At 47.1% G+C, this 16,018-nt stretch overlaps 1 protein-coding gene across 1 annotated transcript in view; it reads left to right on the forward strand.

The window, feature by feature from the left end:
- GABBR2 (gamma-aminobutyric acid type B receptor subunit 2) overlaps positions 1-16,018 on the forward strand; it is a 429,129-nt gene that overhangs the window by 338,150 nt on the left and 74,961 nt on the right. Inside the window, exons 12-13 of the mRNA XM_017527825.2 lie at positions 3,463-3,570; positions 12,131-12,253. Of these exons, the coding sequence (XP_017383314.1) occupies positions 3,463-3,570; positions 12,131-12,253 (231 nt within the window). The remainder of the gene's footprint in view (positions 1-3,462; positions 3,571-12,130; positions 12,254-16,018) is intronic.

The following is a 16,018-nucleotide window of genomic DNA, read 5'->3' on the forward strand; positions in this document are numbered from 1 at the left end:
TCCAAGACAGACCCCAAGTTCAATGATTCGGTAGGACTCTCAGGACTTAGCATACAGTCATACTCAGAGCTATGACTTATCACACTGAAAGAATACACAGCAACACCAGCAAAAGGAAAAGGCACATGGGGAGGCGAAGTCCAGGGGAAACCAGGTGCCAGCTTCTGATAGCCATATCACAGTGGAGTCGCAAAGGATGAGCTTAATCCCCCCAGCAATGAGTAGCGACCACATGTGTGAAACGCTGCCTAGGGAAGCACATTAGAGATGCCGTGCCAGGGTTTTTAGTTGGGAGCTGGATATGTCGACACCGTCTGCCTACTACGTAACAAAATTCCAGACTTCCAGAAGGAAGGCAGTGTTCAGCATAAACCACACTGTTTGCACGACCAGTTCAGGCACAGTGAGCTGCTCTTACCATTGAGGGAATGGTGGGAACTGTCCAGAATCCAAGCTCTCACATACCAGCTAAGGACCAGCCTTCAAATCAAACCTTTCTAAGGATAATGGTCTCAGGCCTGCTGTGTTAACCCTTTACTGCCTCGGCATCCTCAGCTATTCTTTGCTTTTAGTTTATGGCAGGATATTGCAGTTTCCAGATGCCAGGTTAAATTTATATTATTGAATTTTAACTAACTTGACTAATTATATGGTTGAGTCTTAATGAATTTAGCCCTCACAATAGACAAGTGGCCTGGAAATCATTGTTTCAAAGAAAACATAAGTCAAAGCAAATATGGAGAATGCTTAGCACTCTAAGGCCAGACGCAGTGGCTCATGCCTGTACTCCTAATGCTTTGGGAGGCCAAGGCAGGAGGATCACTGGAGTTCAGGAGTTCAAGACCAGCCTGGGCAACATAGCAAGATTTTGTCTCTACTGTAAATCAAAAAAATTAGCCAGGTATGGTGGTGCATGCCTGCAGTCCCAGCTACTCAGGAGACTGAGGTGGGAGGATTGTTTGAGCTCTGGAAATAGAGGCTGCAATGTGCTGTGATTGCATCACTATACTCCAGCCTGAGCAACAGAGCAAGATCCTATCTCAAAAAAAGAAAAAAAAAAAAATGCTTAGCACACTGGAGTGACACATCGCCTCAAAATAGATCTTTTTCAGCCACAGGATGAGGTAAAAAATGATATTACTTCATCTTTGTCCATCCTTTTTAAAATGCCATGTTCTGTATATGTTCATATGTAAAATTGAACGTGTTCAAGAGAACATTATCAAAAATGCTGTAGACCATTGGTCTTCACAGCCACGTCAATAAATTAGCTTTACAAGTGTGTTGAGGTCCCTGGAGGGTGTTACAGGTTGGTCAGCTGCTCCCTCTGGGTGTGTCCTGTTCTTTGACAGCCAGTTTCTAGGTGTAGACAAACCTGATTTGGGTTAAGGAGACTCCATCTGAGGAGGAGGCAGCAGCAGGATGTCGGGGAGAGAGGCCTGGGCCAGGACAAGGCATTGAGTTCCAGGCTCAGCTCTGGAGCTGTATGGCATGCGTAAGGGAAATATCTTAAATGTGCTGGGCCTCAATTTCTTCGTCTGTTAAGGGATTTCCTCACTCGACTGACACCTCCAAAAAATCACCTTGGTGTTTGTTGTTGTTGTTGTTGTTTGTTTTCATTATTATATACTTTGCCTCCGGCCTAATAATACTTGTTGAAGGAGCGGATGAACAAATGAGCAAACAAACTAATGAATTAATGACCCAACAAACTAATGGATGAGTGAATGAATGAATGAGATGAACTCTCAAGTCCCACATACCTCCGACAGGTGACAAACGTTTTATCTGGTCACTGAATGTGCTCAGGTCTAGATTCTCTGTAATTGGCTCTCCCTTTTTTGCATACTTTTTTATCCTTTTATTATCACCTGGGTAATGTGTGACGATTCTACATTCTTTCTAAAGCACTGTGGTTCATTTTTACCCATCTGATTTCTCCTGGTTTCTGAAATTTAAAAACGAAAGAGGGAGCTGCTGTGGCTCAGGCCAGTTGTCCTGGTGCTTAAGGAGGCAAGGCTACGTGTTTGAGGCCAGCCTGGGCAACATAGAAACCTCTCATTCATTTAAAAAAAAAAAAAAACAAAGAAAGAAAATAGAAGGCTAAGTGCCCACCTGTACCCCCATAGCATACACGCTCCACAGGCCTGTGTTTCTAAACAAGCGCTGGGATGCTGTTGTCCTTCCCTTGATTTAGTGGCTTGGCCTTGCAGTCTAAAAATAGCTCCTACTTTTACAAATGAAACGGAAATGCAAAATGTTCTGTCTCTGAAAACCTGAAGAGTCAAGTTGCTGGAAAGGCAGGAGCAGAAGGAATCCGTAAAGGGAATGGGCTGGGAACATTTCTTGGAAACTTCCTGCATGTGCTGGTGGCAGCCAGCCCTGAACTAGAAGGGGCCTGGGGAAGCCAAGCAAAGCTTCTGTGCCCAGTTCCTCTGGATGCAGAGGGCCTGAGCTGTCTGCTGCAGGCTGGCTGCCTCTCCTTCTCCCCTACCACATCCACCTTTCTGTCTTGTATTCAGCCAAAGAAGGTTGGAACCTTTCAAAGGAAACTAAGCTCAACAGAGCTGAGGGAGAGCAAAGACTCACGCTCAGAGCTGCAACTCATGGGGCACATGGCTTTTCCATCCCAGTGAGTGGGAGGCTCCAGAACTCGGTGGTGCATAGCCCAGGGCTAGACCAGGATGTGGGGCCCACCTGGAGATGTGCAAGTCTCCTGGGTATTGGAGCGTGTCCAGTCTAACTGGTGAGGGTTGAGGGTTCTGGGAGTGAGACAGACAGCACAAGTGAAGGTGGTATCCTGGAGACCTTAAGACCTACCAGGTGGTGGCCAGCCTGTTCCAGCTTCAGCGATCCAAGTTGTAGGCTCCTGTCAGGGCTAGCTGTTCCCATTAGTCACCAACCCAGGGCTAGGGGTCAGAGCACACCTTACTCCTGGGGAATTGGTCAGAGCCAGAGCGGGCCTCAGTCCTGAGCAGGGACCAAGGTCTCAGTGTGGGCTCAGCCGCCAGGCTGGCCTATGCTAACTGGCCTTCCGAGGTCACACTGGACAGTAGTAGTCACATGGCCTGACCATGTGGGGAGAGAGCTGGGCAGCAGGAAGAAGGAAGGAAGGAGAGGAAGTGAAGGCCAGAGGGCAGGACCGTCACCTTTTGGTGGTCCCTCCGCAGTCCTGGGGGCCCTCTGTGGCTCTCCCTCTGGCTGGCTCTCTCTGGCCCCATCTAAGGCAGGATTTGAATCTTACACTCCTGTGTGCCCAGTACCCTGGGTCTGGTAAGTGGCTGATAGAACCAAATGTCTATTGAATGGAAATTTGAGTGAAAGATGCCAGTTAAACTGAACAATATGCAGAGAGGAGTATTTACCCCCATTATGGATATTCCCCCTGCAGGGTGGTCTCATACCTGATGAATTCCCTCTACCTAAGGAAGGTCAATACCTCTATTTTCTCACGGCCTCTAGGTCAGGACCTGGATTCTCACCGTGGGCTACACAACCGCTTTTGGGGCCATGTTTGCAAAGACCTGGAGAGTCCACGCCATCTTCAAAAATGTGAAAATGAAGAAGAAGGTAATCACTCCCCTTCCGTTTCAGGGTGTTAGCTGTGTTCACTCAGCATTTATCTAGCCAGTATATATCATATTCTAGGCACTGAGCTATTTGCTGGGGATCCAAGCTAAACATAATCCCTGCCTCCTGCCGCCTTCAGCCTACTGGGGAAATCAGACAGTTAACAAAGCATTTATAACACACAGGTATCAGGGCTGGCTGGGGACATATGGGAGGTGCTGGGATACAGTACACTCACAGGAGGCTTCATGGAGGAAGTGCCACCTATGCTGGGGCCTGGATGGTGAGTGAGAGTTAGCCAAACAAAGGGCATGGGGATTCTGGCGACCTTGTCAGAGGAACCGTGCATGGCAGCCTAAGGAGGGGAGGAGGGTGGTCAGGGGCTGAGAGAGGCTTGGTGTGGCTGGGCCATAGGGTTTGTGGGGACAATGTAGAGGAAGAGGCTGGAAGGGAAGGCAGGAGCCACATTAAGGAATCTGAACTTGAGCTTATGGGCAATGGGGAGCCCTTAAAAGAGAGGAGTGAAACAGGGCTGGTACCTGATGTCATGATTCCATTTCCAAAGAGGTCCTTGGAGAACAGGAGCTCAGCGTTCACACTGTGGAATGCATTTGCCACCCATGCGGTTGGGTATAGCCATGATGTTGACAAACCTTGACTCTTAGTCACAGAGAAACTTTGTCCACCACTGTCCTTTTTAACTCTTGCAGTGGTACTAGTTCTTCCCTTTCTTCTGGATAAAATTTATGTCAAGTCTCTTGATTTTGAAGGTCCTCTGGTCAGTAACTATTATAATATGTAGAGTCCATCATTATATTCAAAACTTCAAACGGCATTCAATGGCACAACTTCTCCCTCTCCCAGCTCAGGCCTGCAGCAGGCCGGCCACCTGCCTTGGGAAAAGGGGCCCAGGCTGGCTGCTTCTCCCTTTGGCCAGCCTGAGTTCTTTCTCCATTGTTCCAGCCACCCAGGTGTCCAACCCTCCCAAGTTGGAACTAGGAGTAGTAGAAGGGGCAGGAAATACCTCACTTGCTCGGAGCTGGCATTGGGCTTACTGGGTCTGGCGAGGGTTGCAGTGGGCCCTTTAGACTCTTAAGGTGCTTTTCTAGTTCCTTCATTACTGGGACTTTCTCTCCTGCCGTGCTCTTGACACAGGTGAAATGCTCCCCCAATTGGCTATTTGTGGCTTCTTCCCCTGCTCCTGAGTATCCTTATGTTCTCTACCGTGGGGTCACCTCACCCCTCCAGCTAGTCCTGGACAGGACCACACCAGCTCTCCCTCACCCATGGCCCACATCTGGGGTGCAGAAAGCACTCCTGCATCCTTTGCGCCTACAAACTCAAGGCTGACGTCACCGTAGCAGCTGCCTCTCTTTCGTTCCATCCTCAGTAAAGCTGGCCAGTCCAACATCCCCTTTAGGTTTCTCAAGCAGGAGTCACACATCAGTCCACAGGGTCCCCCCGGCTGCAAAGATTCCTATCAAGCCATCCAGTGATCTCCTTTCCATTGGAAGCCAAGGCCTCTCCCTTAATTTGAGGTCATAGAAGAAGTGTTCCCTCCCAGTCTACCCATTCCTCTCACCAGGGTAGGGGTCTCATGACACCTCTTACCAAAAATCCTCTTCTCAATTCAGTCCCCTCATCACACCCTGGCCCCCAGCACACACTCTTCAAATCCTGATGAGGGCATCACGAGTTACAGACACCTCTGCTGCAGATCCTCACTGTGGGCTCACCCCACGTGGAACACGGAGTCTGTTCTGGTTTTTCATCTGAGCCTACATTTTGCGCCCTGGTTATTTGGCACTGGTGGCAGACAGCAAGCCGGCCCCAGCTGTGAGGCCAACAGGCAAAACAGAAGCCTGGAGTTGTAATCTCTGTTCCACTGCTGACCTGCTGTGTGTCCTTAGACAAAGCTCTTAGTCTTTCAGGACCTCTGTGTCCTCAGCTGTAGAATGGGGACACATTGACGTAGTATTGTCCCCTTAGCGGTGATTCTGCGGGCTCCTGCCTGTGCCCTGCTGATATCTCTCATTTCTCAGCGCCCCCCACCCCACCTCTTCACTGCCAAGGTTCTTCTTCAGGACTGCAGCCCCCTGCCCTCTCCAGATGAGGTGGAGGTATATTCTGTCCTCTGTCCCCTGACCCACACCTGAACCACTTTAGGAAATCCACGGGCTACGTTTAGAGAGAGGAAAGAGCCCTGCTCTGCCACCCTGTCCCTGTGCTCGCATGAAGGGGCTCTTCGTCTCTGGGTCCCAGCAGGATTCATGACGACTCTCCATAAGATGAGAGGCCCGGCCACCCCAGTGTTCCTCAGCCCTGGCTGCATATTACAGTCCCACAGGAGCTTCTGAAAACTACCAGAAGTCACCCAGCCCAGGCCAGTTAAAATGAGCGCTCTGGGGCCGGAGCTGAGCATCAGTAGTTTTTCAGCTTTCCCAGGTCTTGCTGATATACTGCGGAAGGTGGGGACCTGTGGTCTAGGTCAGGGCTTCTGAGGATGGCTGCCCTGCAAGCTGTTAGAAATGCAAGTTCCCCAGGCCCCACCCTGATCCTAAGGAACTGGAATTCTTGGGAGGAGCCCAGGAGCCTGTGCTTCCCCATCCCCAGCCAGAGCAAGCCAAGACTGGAGAAACACTGGCCTAGGTCACTTCTGGGGCCCCTCCTGCTCTGCAGCTCTGGTTTAAGAGCTGCTCTGCCGTTGGTGACAACTCCGTCCTGGTTTGGAAGAAGCACAGGGATGGTTCCTTTGTGCTAGTATGTGATTCATCCCTATGGTCATCTGTGGTGAGGAACCGGCCTTTATGCTCTCTAATGTGACTGCCAAGCAAGAACACACCAACTGTCTGGCAACAGTCGACAAAATGCATCAGGGAAAGCAGCAGTTCAGTTGTCTGGAAGCTCTCTGTGGGGCGGTGATGTGGTGTGCTCACCAGAGGCCACGGGCTTGGCTCACTTTTGCCTGCACTGCCTGAGCTGGGGGAAACTGGATCCCCCGCCAGGGTCTGGGCCAACTCTAAGAGCTCAGGCTTGCGGCAGGCCCAGGCATCCAGGGAGGGGGCTTATCTGAGAAACAAGCTCTCCCTACCCCCTTTTTAAACTTTCTTTACTTTTTAAAAAAAAACTTTTTAGAACTTTTTTCTATTTTTTTTTAAGAGTAATCATATCAGAGACAGTGGGGATTGAAACAGTCCCTTAATGGATATGAGGTTAGAGGACTAGATAGTGATAGAAGTGGACATCAGAGGATGTTAATTGTGTCGCCAGGGGTCTAGAGAAAGACAACTGTGATGGCGAGGAGGGCCTCAGGACCAGTGCGGGAAATGACATCAAGGATGGTGAGGGTGACATCAGGGACAGAAAGGGAAATGAGAGCGATAAGTTTCACCCATGGAGGGGATCGGGGCTTCCTCTATTGAGTTAATGACACTGAACTCTCCACTTAAAAATGGCTAGGTAAAATGGCAAAGTTAATGTGCATTTTACCCCAATAAAAACAAAACTATAAAAACCAACTTGTTTATATAAAAAACTGGAACTGTGAAGTAGAGCCCAATTTTGAACTACAACTGTCACAGCCCTTTCAAAACAGTCTGGTTCACTGATTGTGTTTGTGATTTGGGTGAAATATAAATTTCTCTTCTCTACCTTACCCTCCTGTAATTTGGTTGGTAAATAATACTTAGCTACAGCACCACAAACCTGCTCCTGGGATCACTCAAAAGCCCAGAGGGACCCCAGAGAGTTCCTCACACTGGAATAATGTGCTCATCCAGCCTTCATCATGTTCACAACAAAATTAGTACCAAATCTTACACTGAAAGCCTTTGGCAGTTCACACTGTTCATACAGCCATCACCACCACCCATCTCCAAGCCTTTTCATCTTCCCAAACTAAAACTCCATACCCATTCGACACTAACTCCCTCTTCTCCCTTCCTCCCCCCACAGTCCGGGCCACCATGATTCTCCTTTCTATGAATTTGACTTCTTTAGGAACCTCATATAAGTCAAATCATACACTATTTGTCCTTTGTGACTGACTTGTTTTGTTTCTTTTAAAGAAGTTTGGACTTTTTTTAGTGGGCCCCTTAATTTTTTTTTTTTTTTTTTTTTGCTGACATATATACAAGATTTATATAAATTTGCAAATGCAATCATATGCTTTTTGCAATGCAGTCTTTTTATCCTTTTCTTCTTTCCGTAGCTCCCACCCCCTCCTCCCTCCATCCGTGATGGCTTGCCCTCCCCAAACACACATACACAAATTTCACCCCGTATGCCCCATGTGTCCACACTTTTTAAAGCATCAAAAGAAAAGAAGCCTATTAAAGAATGTGTTGACACATGGTGACTTAATGCCTTCAAATTTCGTAGTTTTACAGCATGTTACTTTTTTTCTAAAGACCGATTATAAAATCTTTTTAAATTGAGAAGGCTTATTACAGTCTTTATTTTGCCTCATACTAGGACCAAATGGAAGTGTTGGGACAAGAGTAGAAATTCAGAGGTGACACCTTCTGTTCTGGGGGCAGATGTTTTTTGAGGACAAGGGAAGTTCACTACAAATATGACTAGATTCTGTTGCAGAAAATAACATGAGTGGGAAAAGCATCTGAGGATAACCTCTCAGACTCTCATCTGGGCTCAACTTAAGGAAAATGCCAAGAGGGCTTTTAGCAGCTCTCCTGAAGCACGTGCCATCTGAGGATGACAGGAGAGTTGAACCCCAGCGGCACCATCCATGCTATATTTGCCCTGAATGGTGCTCCCTGAAGACATGAGTAGGCCCTACTGGAAGGCCAGTCAGAATAGGTCAGAAAATCTGAAGTTTTTTGAAAAAATTAAGAAATGCCCTTTTCTCTTAACCAAGCATCAGCCAAGTTTTTCTATAAAGAGCCAGAAGACTCAACAGGTAAGACTTTGCAGGCCCTTTTGTTTCGGTTGCAGCTACTCAGCTCTGCTTTGATAGAATGAAAGCAACCATAGACAAATATGCAAATGACATCCATTTAAATGAGCATGGTAAAGTTGTAAATTTCTCTTCTCTACTTTACCCTCCTATAAGTGAGAGTAAATGAGCATGGCTATGTTCCCATAAGACTTTATTTACAAAAACAGATGGTGGGCCAAGTGAGTAGTTTGCTAATCCCTGCTCTAAACAACTCAGAAGTGACATTTAGTAAAAATCACTGGCATCTGTTGAACAGTTATTATAAGACAGGCTCTGGTAATCTACTGTGGCATGTATGAATATTATCCCCATGTTCTAGATGAGGAAACTGGTTCAGAGGGGGAAGGGAATTACCCAAGAGCACACAACTAGTTAGTTCATTTCAAACTTAGATCTGATTCCAGAGTCGGGTGCTTAATCATTAGTGTGTGCCTTTGCTCTCATCTGCCACTGAGTACCTCCTACCCCCAGAGAGAGGACTGCATGTGACAGCATCAGTGGGCACTGACATAACCCAGAGAGAAGTTCAGGCAGCATTTAAGAGAAAGAAAGAAGTCAAAGAATCTAAGAATAGAAAGATGACCTTGCCTAAGGCAAGGGGTCTCTGGTGCTCAGATAAGCGCTTTTCTTTTCTTTCCTTCCCTCTGTTTTCATTATTTAAGATTATTTTAAATTACCTCTCTTTGACATTGTACTTTATATACACATGGGTGTACTTGTTTAATTTTCGCTACTAGTCTTCCTCACAAATATGCATGTTTCATAGGGCAGAATGTTTGTTTTGTCCACTGTTGCATCTTCAGTGCCGAGAACTGAACCTGACTCAGAGTAGGCACTCAATAAATTTCTGCAATTAATACATGAAAAGTGATTCATGACTACTTAACCTAAATCCATTTAGGAAAAAACACTGGTTACATGCCTGGCTTTGTGATTGGTACCAGAAGGAAAATAACCATGTCCTCTCCTCTGAATCTCAGCATCTTCCCACCATGCATCCACACATGTTGATTAATCCTGTGTCTAGTAGAGCTTAGGTGCAGTATCACATTTTGCCCCTAGATGTCACTGTGTCTAACACATAAACACAGAAACCACTAATTGTCAAAACCCAAGTAATGGTAGCAGGCTACCATTTGATGATCATCTTCTCTGTTGCAGACACTGTACTAGATGCTTTCCATACCTCGTCTCATTTTTTTCTTATACAAACTGTACAATTTAGGAATCACTGGCTGGCTCCACTTTAAATAGAAGAAAACTGAGACCCAGCAAAGTTAAGCAGCTTGCTCAAGATCACACTTGACAAGAATTGGGATTAGAATGAGCCAAAGCCTGTGTTCTTTCCTTTATACCATACTTGGAGAATAACACAGAAGCCCTCCTGCTCTCTCCCTCCCACAGCCCCTGGCCATCTTACAAATGAGAAATGCAGAATGAGAGCAAGGAAGTGATTGGCCCATGGTCACACAGGTAGCAAGGAACAGAGCCAGAATTCTAACTCAGGTCCACTTAATTTTAAATCCTTTAGAATTCCACTGCCCTAGCTGGGTGTGGTGGCTCACACCTGTAATCCCAGTAGTTTGGGAGGCCGAGACGGGCAGATCAATTAAGGTCAGGAGTTCAAGACCAGCCTGGCCAACATAGTGAAACTCCCATCTCTCCTAAAATTGCAAAAATTAGCTGGGCGTGGTGGCACATGCCTGTAATCCCAGCTACTTGGGAGGCTGAGGCAGGAGAATCACTTGAACTCAAGAAGGAGGTGGAGGCTGCAGTGAGCCTAAATTACAGCATTGCACTCCAGCCTAAGTGACAAAGCAAGACTCTGTCCAAAAAAAAAAAAAAAAAAAAAGAATCCCACTTCCTCAGACTTCATACTTGAGCCATTAAATTGGAAGGATTTACTTTATTACATTCACAAGAGGAAAATTTTGGTGCTCAGCTTTAAAGTCATCTATGCCCCTTGCAGGGTATGCCTACATTCATGGAGGAGAAGCTGCTTGGGCTCAACCTTGAAATCAGGGTAGGAGTGTGCCAGGAGAAAGGTGCAGGTCAGGCCTTCCAGGGGTCAGGAATAGCTGGGCAAATGCCTGGGGGCTCAAGCAGCCTTATGCTCAGCATCACGTAGAAAGGCTCCTTCCAGCCCATCCCCTAACTGCTAAACTCCTTAGGCATTTGGCCCCAGTTTCTCAAGACTGTCAGACAGTTGCCTAGTTTCCCAGGGGGTGAGAGTTAAGCTGGGTTTCTCTAAAGCACCAGGAGTACACCATATCCTTGAAAATCTCAGAGTGGGCTTTGCCAGTGCCCCGCCTCCAGGTAAAGCGGTTTTACTGGATTTGATCTCCTTGGCAGTAACTGAGCCAACACTTTCTTCATGTTCTTTTTACATTCAGTGATAGAAAGGCCCCTTGAGTTTTTATTTCTCCTTTAAAAATGCCTTTAATCGTTAAAAAGCAAACCTGGCGATATTTCTTAAGCTTCTGCCTGAGTTTTGTTTGTTTTTCTGAGTCTTTCCAGAACTACTTCATCACATTGGCTTTTCTGGAGAGTGAGTGGCTATATAAACATGAAGCGAGTGAAATACAGGTCAGCTTTGGCACCAAAAATATTTATCCCCCGGCCGATCCCTATCAAACAGACGTGAAGTGGGGTAGGAGTCTCACAGAGCAATAAAAATATCCCAGGCTGCAAAGAGAAATGGGAGTTATATTTCTGCTTTTTATTTTCTTTCATGTCAATTCAATTCATCAGACTTTTAAGTAGCTACTGCATGCCAGGCCCTGGTAGGTGCTAAGGGAACACAAAGAAAACAACTTTCTTTCTGTCTCAGGCTCCCAGTTTACTGAGGAGGGAAGATGTGTATACAACTTAATATAGCTTCTGATTGGTGCTGTAAATGTTTGAGGATGTGAATTCCAGAGAAAAGAGAGCTTGGTCCAAATCCAGGCTTCATCTCTTATTCAGTTTATTACATTGAGCAAGTCACTTCGCCCCCTCTAAGCCTGTTTGCTCATCCATAAAATGAGAATAATAACAATATTTGTCTTTATATGAGACATTGCTTCTGAAACTATCAACCTAGAGACAGGCACAGAGTGAGTGTTCATTAAATGTTAGCTCTTCTTCTCATTGTTGTTACTACTGGTTCCTCCTTATAATTAAGGATGTGGACAAAGTGCTATGGAGTAATTAGTTATGCTGCAGGAGTTAGAGAGGACTTCATGGAGGAGGTGACAATTGACCAGGGTGTTTAAGGATTATTAGAAGCTTGCCAGGTAAAAAGAATAGGGTGTTCCAGACAAAAGAACCAGCACCTACAAAGATCTGGAGGGTGAAAATCACAGCTCGGTCAGGGACCAGGAGTGGCCAAACTTCCACAAAATATACATGTGTATTTGGGGAGTGATAAGGTCAAGCTTGTGAAAGTCCTTGAATGTCAAGCAGAGAAGCTTGGTTGGATTTATCCCATGGGTGATGGGGATTCCAGGAGACCCTCCAGCTGGGGGTTCATGATGCAGTTTCCCCCACCACCCCAGGACCCCAGTTGCTGCGTGGGAAACTGTCTCTCACATTGGCTCCCCTCTACTCCTTCCCACTCTACAGATCATCAAGGACCAGAAACTGCTTGTGATCGTTGGGGGCATGCTGCTGATCGACCTGTGCATCCTGATCTGCTGGCAGGCCGTGGACCCGCTGCGAAGGACGGTGGAGAAGTACAGCATGGAGGTAAGCCCCCAGTGGTGGCAGGAGGGAAGCCTGCAGATGCAGCCCCTGGCATATGAGGACAGTGAGGCTGCATAGTTCCCAGGCTACACAGCTGCCCAGTACCCCACTGGGAACACTTCCTCAGTTCCATTTCACTCCATTTTATACATAGTATTCTAGGGAAGCCAAATATAAGGTGCCGTGAAAGAAGTTGAGTTTAATATTAATGCATGCAGAGAATCAAGGGGAACCGTTGGGCTTTTAAAAAGAGTATGTGCTCAGGCCGGGTGCGGTGGCTCACACCTGATAATCTCAGTACTTTGGGAGGACAAAGCAGGCAGATCACCTGAGGTCGGGAGTTCGAGATCAGCCTGACCAACATGGAGAAACCCCGTTTCTACTAAAAATCAGCCGGGTGTGGTGACACATACCTGTAATCCCAGCTACTCGGAAAGCTGAGGCAGGAGAATCGCTTGAACCCAGGAGGCGGAGGTTGCGGTGAGCTGAGATCGCGCCATTGCACTTCAGCCTGGGCAACAAGAGCGAAACTCCATACCCCACCCCCCAAAAAGAAGAGTATATTCTCATACATTGTAGAAGCCTTCATTTATAGGATTTATCACTTGAGAAATGACATTGCATATTTATCCCAACTTTAAAGTAAGTCTCCAAAAAAGTGCTACTAGGGAAGAAAGATTTTGAAAGCTCCTTCTAGATACTGTATTATTTTCAAAGGAATGAGCAATATATTTCTTTTCACACATTTGATATCACGTATTTGTTGTTAAAATAAAGGGCCTTACATAAAAGTACTATTAAATATATTTTTTAATTGTCGTGCAGTCAGCCTTGCCCTGAACCTGTGCTGGTCTTTCTAGGATTCTCCAGATTAGGGAAGTTGGAGTCCCTTTGGAAGTTGTGGTTTTGTGGACTTTCTTTTAGAGTAGTTAGACTTGTGTTTGTGGGGTAGAGCTGGGCTGCAGTGGGGTGTGCTATTGGAAGGATTTCTATACAGTGTAACAAATTCTGCTGAAAAATGAGAATCTCTTTTTCTCTCACTGCTTTATTAGAAAAATCCTTTTGTGAAATTTAGTGTGAATTCTTAAACTAAACCAGAAATGGTCATTCTATGCGGGCAGAGGCTTTTACCCTTCTAGACAAGACGGTTTTCTAAAATGTAAGCTGCTCAGCCTCATTTATCTTGAGACAGAGGGTTTACTCAGCTCAGTAAGAAGTTATGCATTCAGAGCAGGGGCAGAGAATGCCATTTAGGAAGGAGGTTGAGAACTATGTTCCTCCCCCTCACCCCCTTTCACATACTCCTGGGAGGAAGCAGGACTCCAGACACACACAAGCAGAACTGGCAAAGAGGATGGAGGCAACACTGGCTGTGCCCAGGGAACAAGGGGGCAGGAACTGAGTTCACTCGAGCAGACAGGCTACTTTTGGAACGGCAGGGGGGACATCTGGTCACCATTCATCCTGCAAGGTGGGCCACAGAACACCTGGGTGGGTCCCCACTTCATCCCATGGGAATTCCCCACCCACCACCAGAATTCAGAAATCCAGACAGAATGTCAACACTAGGAAGAGCTATCATTGGCTAACTGGGCCCCTGAGCTAGGGAGAGCCTGGGGCGGTGATAATAACAAGCAATGATGATACTAAGAGTGATAATGATGAGGACAGTTGGCATCATGTGTTAACTTGTTTGATCCTCACAGCAATTCTAGGAAGTAGATGCTGTCCTTAACCCCATTTTACTGATGAGGAAACAGAAACCAGAGAGGCTGTATAACTTACCCAAGGTTACCTAGCAGGTTAGTGACAATACCACTGACTACCCTCTCACCTGCTACCTAACCCTGCCTTTCAGTACCTGGGAAGCTCTTAGCAGTTTTACTGGCTTTTTTAGACCTTTGTTCATTGGCCACAGATCTGGGAAGTGAGTAGGGCAGGGAAATGTTCTTCCATTGTACAGATGAGGAGAAAAAGTCAAGTAATAGGCAGAGTGAGGGCTCAGGAGATCAGAGAATGAGAGCAGGGTGAGTCAGGCAGAGTTCGTGGAAGGCCTGGAGGCAGGCCACGTGGACGGAAACTAGGCACAGGTGGCTCGGTGTGGAGCCCAACAGTGGGCTGGGGAGGCTGAATGGCTGCCACCTGTATTCTAGATGAAGGTGGGAGCTGAGTATGCACGAGAGGTCCTCAAGGCTCCAGCTGTGGGCTAGAGTCAGCCTGAGTCAGCAGACTATGAAAATGGGGATGCCTGTCCTGCTGGACCATTTAGATAAGGTAGACATGCACGGTCTGATATGTCTAGCTGATGGTTTGCCATTGTGACTCTTACCTGTCTTCCTTCTATTCTGTAATAAGCACTGCTGCTATCAATGGCTCTGGGCATAGACCCCTAGCACATTCCAGGCTTTCCAAGGCTATGGTTCTCAAACACTGAGGAGTCCTGAGGTGCTGCAGAAATGCCTTACTGTGTAGATAAGAAAACTGAGCCTGGAAAGGTACTATCCAGCACCCAGGGCCACCCAGATTATCCATGGCAAGGCCCAGATAGGCAGTCCCTACATCTCCCTGCACAGTGTGTTGAGATTTCTCTCAGAACCTTTCCTGGCAGGTGCCTATTTTTCTCCTTTTATTTTAGGGTTGGCCTGTCCCTCAGTTGCTATGGTAGCAGAACCCTTTGATCTGTCCACCCACAGCCCTGCTTATTGTCGTTTTTCTACCAAACAGCACGAGGCTGTTGGTTTCTCTCAGTCCCTCCTCCGTCAGACACAACAGGGTAGTTGAACAACGTGCCCAGGGGCTGAGGCGTCCTAAAGTCTCCTTCAAAAGGCTGTTTTGTCCAGGACCTCCAAACACAAAGCCTAGGCTTGGCGGGGAGAGGTGATGAAAGACCTTTGCAGTCTGTCCCTCCCTCCCCTTACCTATTTCAGACACCCTTGTGTGCTCCCGACTCTGAGCACCTGAGGATTCCAGGCATGGGCCTTGCAATATGGTACACGTCCTAGCCTTTGCTCGTTCTGTGTCCTCTTCCAGAATCTTCTCTGACAATTAGATGACTTCAGCTTCAGCACCAGTGTTACCTCCTATGAAGATGTGTCCCTGTGTTCACTGGCTTTGCTGGAGTTGAGAATCTGCTCTTCCCTACTTCCTCCCCCAGCTCCCAAACATTCCCTGGTCAGGACTCTCAGCAAGTCAGAAGTCTGCTGAGCTTTTCCAGGACAGGGCCACATCTGAACCAGCCTCCACATACCCTACCCAGCACCCCACGGCCAGCATCTTCCATGGGAAGACAGAGGTAGCTATGGCAGCCACAGCCTCATGGCAGCCTGCAGGGGAGTGGGGGAGCAGACTAAACCCGCAGACAAATAGCCCTATCACTGTAGATGGCTGTCAACTCTGACAGCAGTGAGAAGGAAATAAACAGAACCCAGGGCTTGAGAATAACAGGAAGGACCTGTGAAGAGATTTTCCCCAGGAGAGTGTACTGAAGGGTCCTGGGAGTGAAAGTCCCCTGGAGGCCCACCAGGGACAGCCCAGCCCCCTACCCTTATCATTTCTGTGCCATAAATATTGATTGATTGATTTGATTTGATTTCTATTTGGAGACAGAGTCTCACTCTGTCACCCAGGCTTGGCCACTGCAACCTCCGTCTCCTGGGTTCAAGCGATTCTCATGCCTCAGCCTCCCAAGTAGCTGGGACTACAGGCATGAACTGCCACACCTGACTAATTTTTGTATTCTTAGTAGAGACGGGCTTTCACCATGTTGTC

This window comes from Cebus imitator, unplaced genomic scaffold (genome assembly GCF_001604975.1).
Source record: "Cebus imitator isolate Cc_AM_T3 unplaced genomic scaffold, Cebus_imitator-1.0 Scaffold51, whole genome shotgun sequence".
Taxonomy (NCBI): Eukaryota; Metazoa; Chordata; class Mammalia; order Primates; family Cebidae; genus Cebus; species Cebus imitator.